Source organism: Bos indicus x Bos taurus, chromosome 2 (assembly GCF_003369695.1).
Source record: "Bos indicus x Bos taurus breed Angus x Brahman F1 hybrid chromosome 2, Bos_hybrid_MaternalHap_v2.0, whole genome shotgun sequence".
NCBI lineage: Eukaryota > Metazoa > Chordata > Mammalia > Artiodactyla > Bovidae > Bos > Bos indicus x Bos taurus.
In genome coordinates, this window is record NC_040077.1 from 104,085,125 (window position 1) to 104,106,948 (window position 21,824).

The 21,824-nt window shown below is 39.7% G+C and overlaps 1 protein-coding gene across 3 annotated transcripts in view; it reads left to right on the forward strand.

The window, feature by feature from the left end:
* The window catches only part of XRCC5 (X-ray repair cross complementing 5), an 86,798-nt gene that overhangs the window by 49,231 nt on the left and 15,743 nt on the right, over positions 1-21,824 (forward strand). For all 3 annotated transcript variants that reach the window (XM_027566993.1, XM_027566975.1, XM_027566985.1), the window contains 2 exons: positions 229-298; positions 21,412-21,521. In XM_027566993.1, the coding sequence (XP_027422794.1) occupies positions 229-298; positions 21,412-21,521 (180 nt within the window). The remainder of the gene's footprint in view (positions 1-228; positions 299-21,411; positions 21,522-21,824) is intronic.

Genomic DNA, 21,824 nt, shown 5'->3' on the forward strand with positions numbered 1-21,824 from the left:
TCAGTTTGCATGAGGAGAGGTGAGTGGAAGTACAGACAGACGGCAGCCCTTTGAACACAGGAATCTGCTAGTTTTTAACAAACCATGGAAATGAAAATGAACAGGAAGGGCCTCTCTTTGTCTTTGCCTATTTTATAAGAACACACTACATTAAGCTGGTTTGTCTTGCCTGGGGTACTTCCGAAAAGAGACGTGATCTGCAGGTTTACTGTCTGTGGTGTCTTCTAGGTTGGAAGCGTGAATCCTGCTGAGAACTTCCGTGTTCTAGTGAGGCAGAAGAAGGCCACCTTTGAGGAAGGTAAGAGATATGCCGTGGGCTTTGCACTTAAGGAAAGGTGTTCGGTTAGGTGTGATTTAAGTCTAGACTAATAATTGTCACTTTTTGTTACACTGTTTTATAGAACGATTTTCTTTCCTGGTAGATCTTTGTGACCGTCCCTTGTTGGTGAGCTCACCAAGGCCACAGTATGAGCACAGGAAGGTAGATTTAGCACTGGTATTTTAAACAGAGAAAAGCCAATTCAGAGGTCTCCCTGTTAAGAAAACAGTGGGCTGGAATCCTGTAGCTTTTAGTTCCACTTCACTGAAGTTCTCTGGGAATAAAACATTTTTGTGTCATATCCTCCCATTTTCTGAGACATAATTCTTGTTTGCTCCTAAGAGTTTGAGCCCCTTGACAGTAATCTCAGAAAGACCTTTCTCCTGCCCTTAGATTTGATCATTCTGAAATTGATTACATCCTCATATTTTTCTTATCAGATGAAACCTAGAATTCCATTTAGTCTTGAGCTGATACCAAAGCAACTTGAAGGGATGGATAGAGGGTCTCGGACTGACTTTCATTCACTTGATTGCATTCCGGTTCCTGTTCTTTTTGCCTTTAACAAGTGGCCTCTGGCAATTGTAATCCTACAGCCTTATATATATAACAGTATTGTATTCATTATTGCTACCAAGGGTCAGGGCCTGTGAGCTAAATAGAGGCTTGAGGTAGAGGCTGAATCTGTGTTCCCCTGGGGGACAAGTGCTTATCAAAGGATTTTCCCAATAAAAATCATTTTTTCAGAAAATTCTGGTACCAGTTTTGAAGCTCTAATATTTTCTGTACTTGCTCACGTGACTGCAGGATTGCTCTGTAGGGTATTGAGACAAAAAGTGAGGTTAGGGGCCGGTGATGGGGTTCAGAGAAGAGGGAGGCTGCTGGCACCATAGAAGTGGAAAAATTGAAGCTGTTTCAGGAGAGGAGGGAATGAGGAGAAACAGGTAAGAGGAGAGGAAGTGAATAAATTTGCATAAGGGTGCAGTGTTCTACAGTATATTCTCAACTCATGACTGAGGATATTCTTCAGTGTTGGTAAAACTCTGGGATGCTTGGCTTGAGTGCTCTGCCTGGGGAAGTTGGTGAGGAGGCAGAGTTTTGGGTCTGGAGTTAAGTTCAGGCAGAGCAGAGAAAGCTCCTGAGAACACCAGATGCCAGAGTCTAAAGAGGTCTTGCTGCGATTCATGGGGTCGCAAAGAGTTGGACACGACTGAGTGACTGAACTGAAAGAGGTCTTGAGAGAGTAAATTCTTGAGAATTTGCTTATATCTTAGGAAGACATTGTTTTTCCTAAGCTAATTGGGGATCAAAGCAATCTTGTGAAAATACAGGGGCAAGTGACCCCTCAATGGCATGTAGATCGCAATGTGTTCATGCTCAGTCATGTCTGACTCTTTGTGACCCCATGGACTGTAGCCCGCCAGGCTCCTCTCTCCATGGGATTTCCCAGGCAAGACTGCTAGAGTGGGCTGTCATGTCCCTCTCTAGGGGATCTTCCTGATCCAGGGATCAGAACCTGTGTCTCCTGCATTGGCAGGCAGATTCTTTACCGCTGAGCCACCTGGGAAGCCCATAGATCACAATAGGTATTATCATTATTCCCATTTTACAGGAGGAAAATCTGTAAAACTGGAAGAAATGAACTTCCCCCCAAAATCACACAGGGATTCAAATCCATGTCTCCTTCAAATACTGAATTTTTCTACTTAGCAGTACTATTTCTCCTGATTCCTAATGCCGTCCTTTCCTATGCTGTTTATTTGTTTAAACGTTATAAGGTCAAGCATCTCAAACCTGTGCCCGTAGCTAGGATTTTGGTCAGTAGACTGTTCTTCCCTGTTGAAGGTGACTGAGTCCTGGCACACTGCAGCATTGTGATGGTGGATGTCCCTCTGGACCTCATTCCGGAACTTGGTCAGTCAGAGATCTCCAGTGACCTCACAAAAGCAGACTTTCTGCCGAGCTGCAAAAAAGTGGGACTGCCCACTTGTTAGCAGTTAGTTCTGTCTCATGGTCCTCATTTGACTTCCCTTTCTTGCTTCAAGCTTCAGAAATTTTGTGTCTTCATTCCTTTTCTACCTTCCGTGTTCTTCTATTTGAACATCTCTTGGTGAGCCAAGACTCACCTTGTAAGCCTGAAGAGCTCTCCCAAACTTAAAGCTACCTCCCTGGTTTTGATCTTCTAGAGATCTCTGCCTTGGGCAGGGGAGGCAGAAGTCCTTCTCTCCTCTCCTGTGTATCTATTTTTTAAATGGAGTGGCCAAAAATGTGATTAATAATGGGTAGTTTTACCCTTTGTTAGAACTTGGCCCTTTCACTTCTGTTATAAACCAAAGTATGGGTGTAATTCCTTTGCCCTCGAACCAATGGCAGAGTCATCCAAAACTCTCAACTCAAATAGTTTTGTGATCCTGTCCCCTTGACATGAGCAGTCAGCAGCTCACTTTCTTTTCTGGTTTTTAGTGTAAGCGATGTTCCTTGTCCTAAGCTTACTGGCATAGAGCAAGTAACACCAAACCCCAGGAACGTGTTCATTCTGGCTGTTGATGCTTCTCTACTGCTGCTGCTGCTGCTGCTGCTAAGTCACTTCAGTCGTGTCCGACTCTGTGCGACCCCATAGACAGCAGCCCACCAGGCTCCCCCGTTCCTGGGACTCTCCAGGCAAGAACACTGGAGTGGGTTGCCACTTCCTTCTCCAATGCATGAAAGTGAAAAGTGAAAGTGAAGTCGCTCAGTCATGTCTGACTTTTAGCGACCCCATGGACTGCAGCCCACCAGGCTTCTCCGTCCATGGGATTTTCCAGGCAAGAGTGCTGGAGTGGGGTGCCATTGCCTTCTCCCTGATGCTTCTCTAAGAGGTCTTTAATTCTTATGTGCCCTTCTCTTTCTGGTCCAACTTTCCTCCTTCCTTGCTAGCCACCTGCCATTCTGTTACTACAGTTTTACAATAGAAAATTCTTGACCACAGCTCTGTATAAAATAATCATCTCTCAGTTGTGAAGGTGGATCTGTTTCCCTCACACAGTATTCATAAGCCCGTCAGTTCCATCATCTGTGGTGTCTGTTATGTGCAGTTGTGAGTTATTGAGAGAACCTGAATCCACAGTTCTCGGAGACCCCTGAGTCGTGACGAGGTGGCGGAGCTCTGTTCCACCAAAGTGAATTCACAGGAGCGTGACTGGTTAAAAAACAAACCTGTCAAGAAAAGACATCCTAAGTAGGAATAGTATGGACTCCTCTTTGGGGTCTGATATCTAAAACGTCCTAAGTTGCAGTGATACGGACTCCTGTTTGGGGTCTGCTATTTAACATCAGATTTATTTGCAGTGAGTGTAACGTGCACAGCCATTTGATAGATGATGATCACTCAAGTCTGTGGCCACTGAGGTGTTTCATGATTCTCACATCTTTTTCTCTCACTTTGTTTGGATGATGTCTCATCCTCTAGTCTGCCATCTTCATTCTCCAGCCTCTTAGTCTCATATATCAAACAACATCCTTCCAATTTTAAAGGACATTTCTTAAAATTTACTTCTGTAGGATTGCCCAAAACTAGGCAGAATGTTATTAACGCAACTAGTAATGAAATTATATTATTCAGCAAAGTCAAATAATTTCTTTCAATTCTGAGAGTAGAGCACTGACCCATATGATTTTCTACCATGAATCAAGTCTAACCTCTGGGTTCTCAATCCAAGTTTCTTAAGGGATCTGGGAAAAAATTCCCATATGTGTGTGTTTTATGTATTTTCTTTTGTTAATGGTTTATTAATCTAAGCTATGAATCATATAACCTATCATACCCCTTTCTAGATAAACATAAGAAAATAAAAAATATAGCCTTTATTTGTTTTGCACAGAGCAAATAACAGAAAAATAGCTTCTGTTAAATACCTTAAACATCTTGAAAAAAAGGATACTAAATACAAACAGAACTAAAATTTTTAGTATTGTTAGCCCTATAAAAGTTTTTTTTAACTATTTGACATACTTTATTAGTTTTTCCCAAAACAACAGTGATCCATCTGATCATTGGAGAGAAAATACATGATTACAGATTCCAGAGATTTAGTCTATACTTTTATATTTTTTATTAACTATTTTCCTTGTCCTTCATTGACTTTCTTTTTGACTAGTTTTAAATTGTTACACTCTAAAACTTGATGATCCATGCTTATTTTATACCTCACTTATCAATGTGAATTTTAAAATGAAAGCTCATTTGGAATTGTAAAGGACCCCTGCTAGAAGGATATGCTATTATTTGATGTGATAATTGTGTATCAGTGACCCTTAGGGTCTTGTTCATCTTCCATGTGGCCCATGGGTTTAGGCCCAGAATGGTTGAGATGACTTTCCACAGATTATTGCAAACGTGTGAATCAGATTCAAGAGCTAGTTGTTGCCTTTTGTGGCCTAAACATCTCCATCGGTTGCTTACATTTCATTAGATGGTACACAACTGCTCTGAAGTTTACATTTTAATATAATAAAATTCATTAACCAAATAATTCCAATGAAATCATTGAAGACAAAAAAGAAAAAATAGAAAAGACATGACATAGAAATCAAAGACTAGCACATACACACAACCACTTTATAAGTAAGTGTTTTCAGTTTTCACATTTGTCCCTAAAAGGCTCCTGTCCATTCTTACCCAGCTTCTAACATCTTTTCAAATTCATGTCAATCTGTGGATCAGAGTATCTCTAATTACAGAGTATGGCTCTTGTAAATTGTAGCCTAGCTGTATGTTAAAAATGAGAGCATGCAAATCAAAACCTGTTTGCTAATAGGTAAGCTCTCTCAGTAAGCACCAAGATTTCTTCCTGAGAGCATTAAAGGGCACCTATGTGTGATACACAGCATTTTCAGTCTCCCAGTGTTTTGTTTTCTCATGCCAGGTGGTAAAGTTGCTTGTCTTAAACTTGCTGAGTATTTTTTTTTTCCTTTTTTATTTTAAAAATAGAAAGGGTGTTTTTTTCTCTGGCTGAAAATGTGGAACTCACGTGAATGGTTTCCCTGTGTCAGAACAGCTGGAACACAGAGTTCATTGAAGCCTGCATGTAATGTGGTGACCCACTGGCTTGCATTGCTGACCCGTGCCAGCAGTGCAACCAGGCAGTGCTCACAGTTGGCTCTGCTGGAAACACAGAATTAATCATGGGTTCTCTGGAAAAAGGGTCTGGTATCCAGCTTGCTGTTGGTGTTCACCCTTGCAAGAAGTGCTAATGAGAGTGATTTGTGAAGCAGAGAGCTGTTGAAGCACTTGTGACAGTTTGGTTCTTTTTCTTCATTGCCTGTAATTCACGGTGCACAATAGATCACTGTCATGCAGGGCATTGTACTTGGTTCTCCTAGTTGTCCTTGAATTGAGCTATCTTTCATGTAAGCCCAGCTGATTGAGAAAGGAAACTGATTTCTGATCTTGCTGATCTGCAAACTGTTGTAATCAATGACTGAAAATGACTGTAGCAAACATCAGAAGCTCTTAACCAATTGAAACGTTTAGGAAAGGATGTTAGTCTTTTGTTAAAATAGCCACTAATAGGTTGAAATGTGTTAAGAGGAACTCAGAAACACCTTAAATGCAGTAAAAGTGTTTTGGTTCCCCCGACCCCACCCCACCTTCAAACTGCAAGCCCAGGGCAAAAAATATGCTGACGAGGAAAGAAATGCTAAGTATAATTTGATACTGTTAGTCCTGTCTGTTTCCATGTCTACATAAAACTTTAAAAAATGGCATACTTATTTCTTGGGCCAGAAAAGGGAAGGAATTTGGTTCAGGTATAGAACACAGTTCCAGCAGGGCTTGAGAATATTACCAGCATAGATGTCCTTGGATATAGAGGGAAAAAATCAACTTTTCTTTTTTTTGCAATTCCTTCTGGACAGTTGGAGAAAAAAAAAAACTTTTAGTTAAGAGTTATGATTAAAGGCCTTGCTGTAGACTGAATTGTGTCTTCCCCAAATTTGTATGTTAAAGCCCTGACCCCTCACGTGATGGTATTTGGAGATGGAGCCTTTGGGAGGTCATTAGATTTAGATGAGGTCATGATATTGGAGCCCTCATAATAAGATTAGTAACCTTTATAAAAAGAGACACTAGTTTGCATTCTCTTCTCTCTTCTCTTTCTTTTCTCTCTGATGTGAAGGTGACTGTTTGCAAGCCAGAAAAAGGGCCCCCACCCAAACCTGACACCAGCTTCCAACTGTGAGGAAATAAATTTCTGTTGTTGAAGCCAGCTGGTCCATGATATTTTGTTATGTCAGACTGAGCTGGCTAATATAGGCTCGTTTTCTTTTCCTTTGTCAGATTAAGCTGCTGAAATCCTGTATTTTATCTCTTTGTCTTTTGGCAGTAATGAGACGCAGCCATAACACGCAGGACGGTCACTGCACAGTGTTTCCCTGGTAGGCCATTGGAGTCAGGAGCCGTTCCTCATACGGGAACTATCAGACTATAATCCTCTTGCCCTTGGAGTCTAGGAGAGTTCCCTTGGGACATTAAGGACAAGATTTATTGTTTGAGCTTTTTAGTGGGTATTCTGTAGTAGAACACCTGGTGTCTGACGCCTTCTATCTGTGGTAAATCTCCACAAATCTTTAGTTAAATTGCACTTGTTTATTGCCAGTTTTTAAACAGTTTATTGAAGTAGCATTTTCTGCTATAAAATGTACTCATTCTAAGTATAATTTTGTGATTCTTTATAAATAAAAAAGGTTATGCAATCATCACCGCAACCCAGTTGAGAAACTTTTCCCTCAACTCCTCAAAGTTTCGCTTGACAGTTTATAGTCAGTTCTTTCTCACCACCACCTCAGCCAACCACTTTCTGTCTCTATAGATTTGTCTTTTCTGGAGATTCCATGTAAATGGAATCACTCAGTATGCAGGCTTTTGTGTCTGGCTTCTTTTATTTAGCATAAGGTTTTTGAAGTTTGTCTGTGTTGTAGAATGTATCGATAATTCTTTTTTGTGCTGAATAATATTCCATTTTAATGAATATGCCACATTTTGTTTATCCATTCACCAATTGATGGATATTTAGATTGTTTCCAGTTTTTAGCTATTAAGAATAATGCTGCTATGGATATTTGTATGTTTATATATTCCTTAGGATTTTCTACTAACAGGATCATACTGTGCAAATAAAGGCAGTTTTACTTCTTCCTTTGTGACTTGTATTGCTTTCAGTTTCTTTTTTTTTTTAAATTTTACTGGCTAGAACATCCAGTACAATGTTGGCTTTTTAGTCCTTCACCATTAGTATAATGTCAGTTCGAAGTTTTCTCAGATTCCCTTAATCAGCTTGAAAAAGTTTTCTTCCATTCCTAGGGGACAGAGAGTTTTGCTGTGAATGAGTGCTGAGTTTTATCGGGTGCATGTTCTACATCTGTGAGATGATTACATGGGTTTATTTGTCTATTTATATGGTGTACTGTATTCATTGATTTTCAGTTGTTAAACCAGTCTTGCACTACAGGAATAAATTCCAGTCAGTCATGGTAAATAATCCTTTTTGAATGTTTCTGAATTCATTTTGCTCATATTTTGGTAGAATTATTTTGTGTATATGCATAAGTGATACTTTCCTGTAGTTTTCTTGTGGTATCTTTGTCTGGCTTTGGTATCTGGGAAATGCAGGCCTCGTAGAATGAGTTGGGAAGTATTCTTTCCTCCTTTTCAGAATTGGTATGGTTTCTTTATTAAATATATGATAAAATTTGCCAGTGAAGCCTTCTGGGCCTGGTTTCTTTGTGGGAAAGTTTTTAATACTAATTCAGTTATTTTACTTATGATAAATTTAGTCAGATTTCCTATTTCCTCTTGAATCACTGGTGGTAATTGTATCTTTATACAAATTTGTCCATTTCATCTGCGTTGTCTAATTGCTGGCATAGCATTGTTCATATTATTTTTCCCTTATAAATTTTAAGTTCTGTGGTTGTTAGGTATATGACTGCTTTTATTCCTGATTTTTACCAATTTGTATCTTCTCTTGGTTAGTCTAAATAAAGTTTCTCTTTTATAGAAGATCTAACTTTTAGTTTTACTGATTTTCTTCATTATTGTTTTTTTTAATTTCATTGATTTATGCTCTCATCTTGATTTTTCCCTTCCTTTTGCTTGCTTTGGATTTAATTTGCTCTTTTTTTAATTTGTTGTGGTAGAAGTTTAGATTATTGATGTGAAACTTTTTTCCTAACATAGGTATTTAAATCCGTACATTTCCCTCTAGCCAATTCTTTATGCACCATAAATTGTTTTTATTCTCACTTAATTAAAATACTATCTAATTCCTTTTGTGATTACTTTGATCTTTGGATTATTTAGAACTGTGTTGTTTAATTTCCAAATACTAGGAAACTCCCAATTTTATTTCTGTTGTTGAGTTTTAATTTAATTCTGTTGTGACCAGAGAACATTTCAAGTGGCTTCAACTCTTTTACATTTATTGAGACTTATTTTATGGCTTAGCATTTAGACTCTTTTGACAAATGTTTCATATGTCCTTTAAAAGAGTATCTATTCTGTTCTTGACAGGTTGAGGCTTCTGTAAATGTCAAGTTGATCACTTTGGATGATAGTTTGTTCAAACCTGTACCTTTGTTGATTTTCTATCTAGTTGTTTTCCATGATGTTTTGAGTATAGAAGGTTATTTACCTCCAGACCTTGTGGGCTAGTGAGACCTTTATAATTTTTGCCTCATCTAGCTAAACAACTGTCTAGAAACCCAAGTGAATGTCTACTGCTGCTGCTGCTAAGTCAGTGTCCGACTCTGTATGACCCCATAGACGGCAGCCCACCAGGCTCCCCCGTCCCCGGGATTCTCCAGGCAAGAACACTGGAGTGGGTTGCCATTTCCTTCTCCAAAGCATGAAAGTGAAAAGTGAAAGTGAAGTCGCTCAGTCGTGTCCGACCCTTAGCGACCCCATGGACTGAAGCCTTCCAGGCTCCTCTGCCCATGGGATTCTCCAGGCAGGAGTACTGGAGTGGGGTGCCATTGCCTTCTCCAGTGAATGTCTATAGAGTACCAATAAAGAAACATTGTCAATTCAAATAATAGGGTGTATTTTAAATAAAGGTCTTCAGGTATTGGAGTTTTAAAAAAATAAACGTAGGTATATATATCACAGGATTATGTTTGTATTTCTGAATTCTCTGCTTCGTGGGAGGAATTCATTTACATTAGTAAAGTATTGGTCACTTAGTTCTGTCCAACTCTTTGTGACCCCATGAACTATAGTTCACCAGTCTCATCTGTCCATGGAATTCACCAGGCAAGAATACTGGAGTGGGTAACCATTCCCTTCTCCAGGGGATCTTCCCAACCTAGGGATTGAACCTGGGTCTCTTGCATTGCAGATTCTTTACTGCCTGAGTCACCAGGGAAGTCCCTTACATTAGTAAATGACAAGCTTATACAGTACAGGGAAAACCGTGGCAGTTTTAGGAACTTGTTAGCAAGTCTCACTTTAGTGTTTATAGATTCGGAAAATCAAAGATTTCATTGCTTCCGCCTTTCATTTGTTTCTTCTTTGTGCCATTTTTCTCAAGCATGGGTGTATTTTGTTTGATTCATTATTTGTCTCACACATAAGGTTGGATTATCCCACAATGGTCCCATTTCTGATTACTCTTAGATGTACTACAATGAAGCCACTTACAAATTGGAATTTTAAATGTGAGGAATTATAGAGGAGATTGAATCTATAAACAAAAGATAAAATTTGCCTTCTACAAATCTGATTCAAATTGGTAGACTTAACCTGAAGGCCGGTAGGTGAAATTAAATATTTTCTAAGGTCTTTTTTCATACTGCCATTTAAGTAAATGAGTAATAAACAGAAAGAAGTAGGTGGTCGAGAAAGAAAACAAAAGAAATTAAAGGATCAGTGAAATAGAAGTGTCCAGAGTAACTGCCACCCATAAATGCCAATCCATAAAAAATGTATTTCCATTTAGAACTCACTAAAAATAGAAATAATTGTTTATTGTTTACATATCTAATAGTCTCTTACAGTTTCAAGATGATTTAATTGCTTCTTAGACCTCTCATTAAAAAATAAGTATATACTGATTGGAAAAGAGTCAAATAATAATACAGTAAGTAGCACATAAAAAGAAGAAATCTCTTCATTCATTGTCCCCCTCTCTTCCAAACCCTCCTTATAACCAGCATTCTCTGTCTTGCTTTTTCACTCTCTCTTCATAGGAATAACCCTGTTAATCCCTGTTAATGTTCTATATTATAGTCAAGATGATTAATTGTTTTAGAGTACGGTAAATTGAGACTATAGCCATAGGCAGTGGGGTCAAGCATCTTGACCTAAGAGGGTAGAAAGAGCTTACAGCAAGATGGGGTGAGCCTAATTCATTCTTAGTAAATGACAGCAGCAAAGATGCCTGCATATATAGTTATAGTAATGTGGAAATGATATATCTGACTCCTGTATACATCTTTTGTAGGCTGTTACTCTTTGTCTCTGCGTTTTCTCTTTTAAGGGATCTTTGTTTTAATTATTTCTTTCTCTATAAAAATTAAAGAGTGGTGATAAGAATTCTAGGCTGTCCATTCCCCCTAGTGATAGCCAATACTGAATACGCAATGTATGGATTTAAGTTGAAGGAACACAAAAAGACATCTTCGTGTCTTTTAGACATGAAGCTTTTAGAGGAGTAACTCAGGAGGGCTCGATCATTTATTCATCCATTCAGCAAATGGTTGTTGAATGCCAATTATGTGCTAGTCTTTTTGGCAAGATACAGACAGTAAATGAATAAAATCTATGTCAAGTGGTGGTAAGCACTTGGATTCGTTTCCTAGGGCTGCTGTAATGAAGTACACCAACTGGCTGGCTTAGAATAACAAGTTTATTTTCTCTCAGTTCTGGAAGTTAGATGTCCAAAATCAAGGTGTCAATAAAGTTGGTTCTCTCTAAGGACGCTTGGGAGAATCCATTCCGTGCCTGTCTCCCAGCTTTTGGTGACAGCTGGCAATCCTTGGTGTTCCTTAGCTTGTGGATGCATCCCTCCAGTCTGCCTCATCGTCAGCTGGAATTCTGTGTGTCTGCATCCAGATTTCCCTCTTCTTACATGAACACCATTTTACTGGCTCAGCACTCCCTCCCCCTTTTGAACTCATCTGGACTTGATTACTCTGCAAGGACCCTGTTTCCAAATAAGGTCACATTCTGAAGTTCTGGGAAGAACGTGAATTTGGAGGGAACCCTGTTCTACTCATAACAGCACCATCACTATAGAGAAAAATTAAAATAGGATAGTGAGGGGAAAGTGAATGCTGGGGTTGTTACAGGCTAGTGATTTTATGTAGAGGACCAAGGAAGGCTGGCTACTTGGTTGTCATTTGAACAGAGAATTGAGGAATGTGGAAGGTAGAGTGTGGTAGCTATCTCTGGGAAACACTTTGCAGCCAAGAGGGAGCATTGCCCAGGAGTATTGGGGAAGCCAGTGTGGCTGGAGGAAAGAAGCAGAGATGAGATCAGAGCGGTATCTGGGGCACTCGTCATGTAGGGCCTCCTAACCTTTTGCTTTTACTCTGAGTGAAATGGGAAATTGCTGAAGAGTTCTGAGTAGAGGATGAGCTGATTGATTATGTTTTAAAAGGCACTCTGGCTGCCCTGTTGAGACTGGGCAAGGTTGAAGTAGGCGGATGAGTTAGAAGGCCACTGCAGTGATCCAAGTGAGAGGCAGTGAAAAGAGGTCAAACTCTTTCTTGGCAGGTTTTGCTGATAGTCTGAAAATAGGATGTGAGAGAAGGACACAAGTCAAGGGTGACTCTTAAGTATTTGGGCCTGAACAGCTGGAAGGTGTTGACATTTATTGAGAACATAAAGACATATTAAGTTGGTTATACAGGTCCTGACTTTAGGAAAAAGGCCTGGGTTGTAAATATAAATCTGGGAGAAGTCACCGTAGAAATGGTCTGTAAAGACATGAGAAAAATGAGATTCTTGAGTAGGGGGAGGTGTGAGTTCTAGGGCACAGGTGGAAGGAGTAACTTAGATAGTTGCACACACAGATAGTCTATCCAGAACATTAGGAAGGATGCAGAGTATGGGTGTAGGTGCAGGTGGGTTGACTGGTGTAAGGAGGAATTCATGGAAGAGGCTGGCAGACCTGAGCAATAAGAGGCTGGATAGGAGAGGGCCCTGAGAAAAGCATCCCTAGTGAGGCAGCAGCCAAAGTGATGGGGCGTCCTAGTGCCGTGAGCGTTAATAGGACTTTCTGCAGAAATAAGGGATTTTTGTTACTGCTGTTATTTTGCCTCTTGAATTTACTGCTGATGAGTGTTTCTAACCACTTTGTACCTAGTTATAAGTTTTTTGTAATTTTCAATCACTTTCTAATCCAGTTGTTTCATATCTGTCTTTTCCTTTCCATCCTAAATACCACTACTACAATTTAGGCTTCCATCATTTCACCGTTGGACAGTTATAGCATCCTGTCTTAATTACCCTCAAAATTCATCTCATCCTATGTGTTGGTACAGATTTAGCTTCTTATAGCACAGATTTGATTATGGGTCAGCCCTTCTTAATCACTCTGTGTGTCTTTGAAATTAGTCCTCCAGTCAAGACTTCACACAACCTGGTCGCATCCTGCCATTCTAAACCAGTATTCTACAGGTCCCCTCTGTGTACCCTGTGCTCAGACCACACTGGACGCCTGCTAATACTCTTGTGACATTCACTTTGCTGCCCTTCTGTATGAATGTCCCTTGTTTTTCTTACCCCACCAGATCCCGGCCCCAACCCCACAGAGAGATTCTTGAGATTTAAGAGCCTGTGTATCCTGGGATATTAATGCCTGGTAGTAGTTTTATTGTAATATGATTCATTATCAAAGATGCTGCTGCTGGTCTACGCAAATATAACCTCCATTTGTTTTTATGCTCTCTGAGTACTGCCGGCTAGTAGTGATTTTTTTTGTTTGCATCATTGTCCTAAATAAAATAGTGCTTGGGAATCATCATGATTTGAATTTTTGAATTACAGCCAGATTAACCCTCAGGTTTTCTGGATTTAATTATAAATCTTAGCCTCATAAGAGAAGAAGCATCTCTGTATTTTGAGTTATAGAATATTATACAACTTTCTTCATAAAAATCAAAAACAGAGGGGAAAAAAAATGAAAAGAAAAAAAAAAAGAGGGGTCTGAAGGGTCCTTAAGGAAAGATACCAAATAAGCGCAGGACATCATTATTTACCAATTTTTAAGAAGATTGATACATGGAGTATAGTTTTTAAATTTCTGGTTCTTGATATTCCATTTAAGAACTAGTCAGATTCTTGAGGCATTGTAAAGCTCTGTGTCCTGCCTCCCCCTCCTCTGTCATCCCCAAAAGCACATTCAGCTAGCAGCCATCTGCTTCTCTCCTTGCTGAGGAGTCTGACTCATCACTCATCACTGTATCTCTTCAATTGATACATGAATTTCAGTTCCATTGGATTACCACCTGGATCCCACTGCCAAATTGGTCTCCTGTTCCAGCATTTTCTCTTGGCTGCACTGTTTCTGTGTCTGCTTGGTTCCTTCTGCCTACTTCCTATATGAGTTTGATGATGTCCGCTCAGGTATGAAGCTGGACAGATACTATAAAATTCATACAGTACCAAACACTGTCATCTTGCATTCTACCTCTCTCCCGCTACTCATCCAGAATGAAATCTAGATGCTTTAGTTTTGAATTCGTCTGTATCACTGTAGTGTTTAGTAAAATATCTTATTTTAGTATGTTTCGCCATTGTAGAATTTAAAATTTGTTATAGGACCTTAGAAAATTATGAAGATGCTCTTTCTCTGCCCTCTATACTCCCTACTCCCATCTTCAGTGCATACTTCCAAGCATATAGCATGTACATTACATTAGTGAGAGGAAGATATCACTTCCTCGCTTGATGAAAAGGACTTCCTTTCGTTTCTTCCTTATGTTAGTGTCATGCCCCAGTTTTGCGCTACTTAAAGTACACTCCTCTTTGGAAATGAAGGAATTAGACTAAAGAGAGGATGTTCTTTGGTCTTTAGTTAATTGCTATAAGCCTTGTACAGAGAAGGCAATGGCACCCACTCCAGTACTCTTGCCTGGAAAATCCCATGGACGGAGGAGCCTGGTAGGCTGCAGTCCATGGGGTCGCTAAGAGTGGGACGCGACTAAGCGACTTCACTTTCACTTTTCACTTTCATGCATTGGAAAAGGAAATGGCAACCCACTCCAGTGTTCTTGCCTGGAGAATCCCAGGGACGGTGGACCCTGATGGGCTGCTGTCTATGGGGTCGCACAGAGTCAGACACAACTGAAGTGAGTTAGCAGCAGCAGCATAAGCCTTGTAAATATGAACTGATAATCTTCAGGTTTCATGGGATGTATTTGGTGGGTCTTTAAGAGTTAAATTAAATAAATTGAATTTTTAATAAAAATTGAAAGGCCATAGAATTCCATAAAACCCCCACCCACTGACCAGCAAGCCTAAAAATTTCCAGCTGACTTGGGGGCAGATTTAGTCTTACACCCAAGTTATTTAAGATGGGAAATATTATTCATCCAGAATGAAAAAGTCTAGGCATCATGTTCCCTTTCATAAACTGATCTTGAAGGCAGTGGGCTGAACCAAATGCCATTTTTCTAGTTTCTCATTAGCTTACACTATCACTTGTTTTCTAGAGTGAGCTAAGACCAAGAGACCTTCAAAATCTTTCTTCCTGTGGCTACAAAGCAGGCCTCACAATTAGCTCAAATAAAAACAAAAATAAAATGAAAGAGATCTCATAGTCTGCCGGATTGGAGTCTGAACAATAAAAGACTTTGCATTTACTCTGCTCTTTGTGCCTGGGGTTTTAATTTAACACATCAATGAAAAGGCAGCATTTAAAAAGAGGGGGAAAATACCCAGCAAGAGTTACTTTTATTAGTGCAATTTGTAAGAAATTACTGCACTTAATGAGAAAATCGTTAAGCATGAAAAAACGGGCTGTGACTTAATTTACAGAGTTTAAATGGTGAAGTTTTAATTGAGTTTTTTAGTTATTGGTAAGAAAAATATTAATAATAATAAAAAACAACTACCAGGGCTGTATCTGTACTGTTGAAGTGGTCATCGCTTTTACACACCTTAGTTCAATTTCCTGTGCCACTGGTCATGCATGATATTATAGCTGTGGTATTCTCTGTCATATCCGCTGACTTTTTCTGTTCTTTCAAGGGAGGCAGGCAACTTCTTCTGTCTGCTACATGAGGAAATTTGGGGCAGAGAGTCTAGCAGAACAGCTTCTAAAAGGGGAAGGGTGGAGCAGAGGTAAAAGGGCAGAGCTGTGTCCACTCCACAGTCCACCTGCTCAAAAACGAGACAGCAATTGAATGTCCCTTTCAGATCCATAACACTTATCCTTTCCCCCTGGTTCTTAGTTTCTCTTCTTGCCGCCAGTGATTTATTTTTCCCCAGTAAGCAGATTTCATTAAAGACTACAAAACTAAAAACAGGAATAATACCAGACCAAGAAGCACAAGCATTCAGGACAAATTCCTGGGATCATAGATCCAAATTCTTTTGGAAGTAGAAGTCGAAAGGGTATTTAAAGAAATAAATCGGCACATCTTATGTCATTTAGAGAGAAAATGTTTAGGATACCTTCTTTTTGTTCTTACATTCCCTGAAGTGCAATTGACTCCTTAAAGGTCATGAACACCATGGGAAGGGTTCAGTAATGAAGAAAAGTCCTATACACTTTATATTCCTTTATTATTTAAGTTAAAGACGGCTTTGTTAATTTCTGTCTCCTGCAAATATCTGATGTGTAAATGGGGCGTTCAACTCCTGTGGGTTCATGATAACACACTCTGCCAGTGGCCCCGAGATCCTCTGCTCACCCTTTCCCTGTGTGCCTTGGGTCTGCGGGGAGGAGTGGGGTAGAGCCTGTCCCTGCAGGTTGCATCTTCAGGCTCCCACAGGTACAGGCTTCCTACTGGGTTCAGATCCTGGTGAGAAGTAAGGAGGGAGGGATAAGCCAGGGTATTTCTCTTTCTCCTCACCCACCCCCAGCCCCGAGTAGGGCAGCATCTCCAAGTCCTCCATGGTTTCTGCCCCTATAGGACAGGCTTTAGTTATCCCCTCCTCTTATCTCCTTTCTGCTCTGTTCTTGTTCCCCTGCGGTGCCAGGGGGTGCTAGAGGCTTCTTGCTATTTCTAATCTCTGGGTTACAGCACCCATTCTCAGTTGGCTTTACAGTTCTTTATCACCTGTGTTAACAGTTGCCTGCATTAAACTTCCTTGGTTAAATATTCAGTGATTTCTGTTCTTCTCTTTGGACCTTGCCTGATAATGCACAAAGCCTCTACCCACGATGGCCAGTTTATACCCTATTTGAGACACAGGGAAGCCTCTTTGTGACTGATTTTTGTTCCCTGTATTAAAACAGACTTGTTTTCTTACCAGGCAAATGTTTCTTGTTAACTTTTTGCTTTAAAAACAGTGATAGTAATTTACATGTGGATTTCATTGGCTATAAACTGGACTACTCACTTAGATTTTTATTTGTTACTGAAAGATGTTACTCCTTTTAATTCTCTTAATGACTGACCTGATCATATACTTTTTTTATTTAAATGCTAGATTTTTTATTGTCACTTTATTTTCTTTAATAAAGATGCCATTATTATTGACTATGTAAACTGTTGAACATTTTTAAATGATTTGACTGCTGACATCTGTAAAATGTGCACCTCTTCAATAATTAAAATTCACATAAGGGCATTGAGATCACGAGAAGAATTAAATTGAGAAACATCCTGAATGATGCCTGGGTTCAGCAAAATCATTTGCGATAGCTTTCCAGTCCCTTATACATAACACGTGACGGTTGAGTGAACTACTGCTCTTTTGGCTCTGTAGGATAGAGGGAAAAAAACCCCTCAGTAAATGACTTCCTTTTACTTTGTTGGAAACATCTTTGCAGAGAAGAGAAGAGTAAGTAAATGTCAAGTCAGAGACCAGCAAGCACATGGCCCCAGACGGTCATGACTGAGCAGCAGGAAGAGGGATGATTCATTTTGTAGAACTTTGGGGGGCTTCCCTGGTGGCTCAAATGATAAAGATTCTGCCTGCAATGCAGGAGACTGAGATTTGATCGCTGGGTTGGGAAGATCCCTTGGAGAAGGGAATGACAATCCATTCCAATATTTTTGTGTGGAAAGTTCCAGGATGGGGAGCCTGGTGGGCTACAGTCCATGGGGTCGCAAAGAGTCAGACAGGACTGAGCAACTATCCCTTTCACTTTTGGAAGGTGTTGAAGGTTTTCTGGAGAGAGAAAAAAAGCATACATTTCAGATTAAAACAAAAAAACACCACCGTTCTCCTCTTACATAACACTTTTGAATCTTGATAAGATTTTAATATAACACTAAAGTATTATAAGTATGAAAACTCATTTTGCGTATCAACGATCTGTACTCATGTCAGATTCTAGATTAACATATTAATGCCTCTATTAAAAACCTCAAAATCCAGAACAGACAGGTTTGAAATCCAGAATAGACATCTTGATTTTGAAGACTTCTTGAGATAAATGACAGCCTTTGCTTGACTACTATCCTAAGATGGATGGCCCTTCCAGTGGCCATTTTTTATATTAGCTGCTAATGAGTATTATTGAGCCTCTGAGTAATTCTGAAAAAGCATTTTCGTGAACTATAGTTGGAGCTGTGATTTACTGAGCGTGAATACCGTGATTGATGTGGAAGCAGAGGAAAGCACCCCAGTCCTCAGCATTTCCTGTATGAGGAGGAGGAGAGAAGGGGGCATCAAAAGCATAATCCAGCCGGAGTTAGATTACTTTTGTCAGCCACTTCTGCATTTTTACATTTATTAAAAATGGCAGGGAAATGCCACCAAAGTTTAGAGAAGAAGTCCCTCATCCACATCCCTTTCTGATATTCAGTATATTAGAGCATCGTCCATCACATCTATTCACTGGTGTTAAAAGGTTCATTATAATCAGTGAACCACAAAATAGTCTAGGTAGGGGGCCAGATGCACAGGCCACATAACTGATTGTTCCGAGAAGGATAAGAGTCTGGTTCTGTGTATTCATTGGGTTTGTCTGAAGTTTGGGTATGTTTATCTACCTGCATTCCTGAACCTTCTGGGGGAAAGAACAGAACAGTCCAACATGTAAATAAGAAAACTAAATCCACATGGGCCCACAGATACGTAAGGATGTCATTCTTAAATGGAAACTGAGAATTGAGACTGCTACTTCCTTCTCTTTGTATTCTTTCTTATCCATATCATTATTGCAAGTGGGTTATTGGCTTTCACATTTGCTTTATTTTAGTTTCTTTTGAGTATTTTTTTCTATTTTTTTTCTATAAGATGTGTGTGTGTGTGTGTGTGTGTGTGTGTGTGCCATCAAGATTCAAGATAAGGATGGGTGCAGAGCCTGTTTTGCAGAGCAATTCAGCACTGTCTAGTTGTTTCATGGGCTCCCAGGCCCAAGGACACGCTGTGTTTTAGAGTCCTTTATCTTCTGTGCTCATTACACTCTTTTCCTTGCAGAATTTATGTAATAATAATGTGTAATATTATGTATGTAGCACTTTATAACACAGTAGACAATTCTTATCTTCAGATAATTTCTTCTCTTAGTATCTGTGGTGCCATACCCTCCTGACTCTCTCCTGCCTCCCTAACCATCCCTTCTTGGCCTTCTTTATCAGCAGCCTTTCCTCTGTACAGCCTCTGAATCCTGAGGTTCCTTAAAGGCTTGGTCTTGAACCCTTTTTTTCCTGTACTTTATCTGTCCTGCCCCAGCTCCTCATGCACACTGTTCACTCTCCTTGGGACGCCCTTCCCTTCCACCTCTCCTCCTCTTTCTTCGCTACTCCTGGCCATGGACTCCACGCGCTGGACCGTGTCCTTTCCTCCACATACACCCCGTGCTTTCCCACCTCTCTGCTTTATACTTTTGCTCATTCTGTTTTTTGGCTGTCTGATAGCCAAATTCTACTTTTCCTTCATTGCCCAGCAAAAAAGCCAAGTTAATTCACAAATCTTTCTTATAATCACCAAAGAGTTTTTAAAATTCAGATTAGTTGATATATTTCTGTACCACTCAGCTCTTCATGTTGACCTCTGTTACTATTTTTATGTATATGTGTTATATTCTCTATTAGCATGTAAACTCCCCACCGGCAAGGATCTTATCTTCAACTTCATTGTGTTTCCTATAGAACATAGTATAGCATCTTATATGTTGCAGTTACACAGTAAATATGTATTAGGCTAAATTAAAATAATCACTGTATCAAGCAAAGAGAAATATTACAGCTTTACATTATAACTTGCAGAGATTTCCTCATTCACCTTTCAAAAGAAATGAGAAATGTGATGTCTCTGGGATTATTGCCCTTGGCCTTTAAAAATTCTCATTTGTGCCCAGATAGGAAACGCTGAGTGAACTTGCTGTCAGACTATCTGAGAAAGCAGGCTGCTTGAGTGGAAATATCAAACATTTCTCTTACTTTCCCTTTCCAGGCTAAAAGAAGGAGATAGCTTCTGTTGGTCTCAGCTTCTTGTTGATAGTTTTCTGCTCTGCTTACTGATCAGGGTTGTATTATTTAAAACTTTGTTTCAAAAGTCCTATCCAAACATTCCTTCTCTGCTTTGAATCATAGTTGGATGTTAATTCACTGCTATAGGATACATGGGTAAAGATTTCTGAAATTTCAGAAAAGTGTTTTCTTTAATCCCTCAAGTTGGTTAAGTAGTTCGTTGTGATGGAGATCATAATCTCCTATTTGGTAGAAAAGATGAAATGGTTCCCAGGATGTTTTCACTTGCTGCAAAATTATTGTATTAGGAAATACTTCATCCAGTTTTTGAATCCTTTCCACATGCTATAGGATCCTTGGCAAATAAGTTGATGGCTCTGCATTTCATGCCTTTCATAAGGTATTGAGCAGTGCTCCAGTCACTGTGATTCAGCTGGCGGCCTTTAGCCTTTACAGGGAAGCCTTGAAAGTCGTTTTCATTAGTACTGCAGGCACACATTCGTGACTATAGGAAAGCTCAGATGAGGCCATAACAATGGCACATGTGCACTCTTAGAACACCTTGACCATTCAGCACAAATTGCTGAACAGCCGGCTAGCGAGCAGTTTCAGGAAACAAGTAAGAATGAGCCTTTAGGTCATGACTTGTGCCTGTCTCCTTGGTTTGTTCTTCTGCACAGATCATAAGTCTGTTTTGACCTGCTTAACCACTTTAAGTTCCCTGATGACTTTATGTTTTAATTTCCTCTGCTTTTTTAAATGAAGAATGTTTTGTTTATGAGGCAGTCTCAAATTGCAGCCCACCTTGGAAACCGTAACGTTATTAATGCATTTCCTCTTTCTGTATCACTTATGACGTTGCTTGCTGACCATTATCATTTGTTAAGTATCCATGGCTTCGTAGAGTGCTGAGTACCTTAGAGACTCTTGAGATTCAACTGAGGGCAGAAGATAAGTAGCAATGATTTTCCATTCTATAGGGATATTACTAAATTAAGTTGAGGGCTGGTCTTTTCTAATGTGATCTGTGATTGGAAGAGGGTGGAGTGTCCCTGGCTGATTATTTTTCTTTGTCTGACACTATTTGACATTTATCCTGAGTGGAATTAGGGGAGGAAATAGAAGATATGTTTTTTATGATGTTATCAGGAAATGCGCTTTTGAGATACCCAAATGGTCCCTAAATTTTGGGGGGTAAATAAAAAGCAATAACAGCTTAATGTTTGAAATTCCAAAAGAAATATTTAGCTATAATTCTAAGCACTTAAGAAATTTTATTTCTTGACAAATGTCAGTATTACCCAAACCTTTTAAATGTGGACTTTTGAAATCAGCATTCTGCATTTCATCTTTCCTTCCCATCCACCCCCTTAAAAGAAGAATGGCTTTTGTGCAAACAGACCACAAGGGAGGCTCTTGATCCATAAAAACACACTACTTACAGGCACACAGGAGCATCCATTCTCTCTAACAAGCGTCACTCAGATTGAGGAAAATAAATGTATTGTCTTATGTTCTAGCGAGTCACCAGCTAATAAATCACATCGAGCAGTTTTTGGATACTAACGAAACACTGTATTTCATGAAAAGCATGGACTGCATCAAAGCCTTCAGGGAAGAAGCCATTCAGGTAACTCTATCCTGTGTCCTCTTCCTAAACAGTTGGCCACCATCACAGGGGAGAGACATACAGCACCCCACAGATAAGCCTGGGCTTTGAAAATGATCATCCTTACTGTGAAGAGCAACATATGCCAAGAGGAGTAGAAATGACTAGCTCATGTTACTATTGCTGTCATTTCTGAGGAAGAATAAAGATGGGTGGGTGACTGGGATGTTGTATCCCTCGAAGTTAGCTTTTTGTTACACTATAGCCCTGGCTTTATGATTTCTACTTAGTGAGCCAACCAAATTTCTCTTCTATTGGATTCTG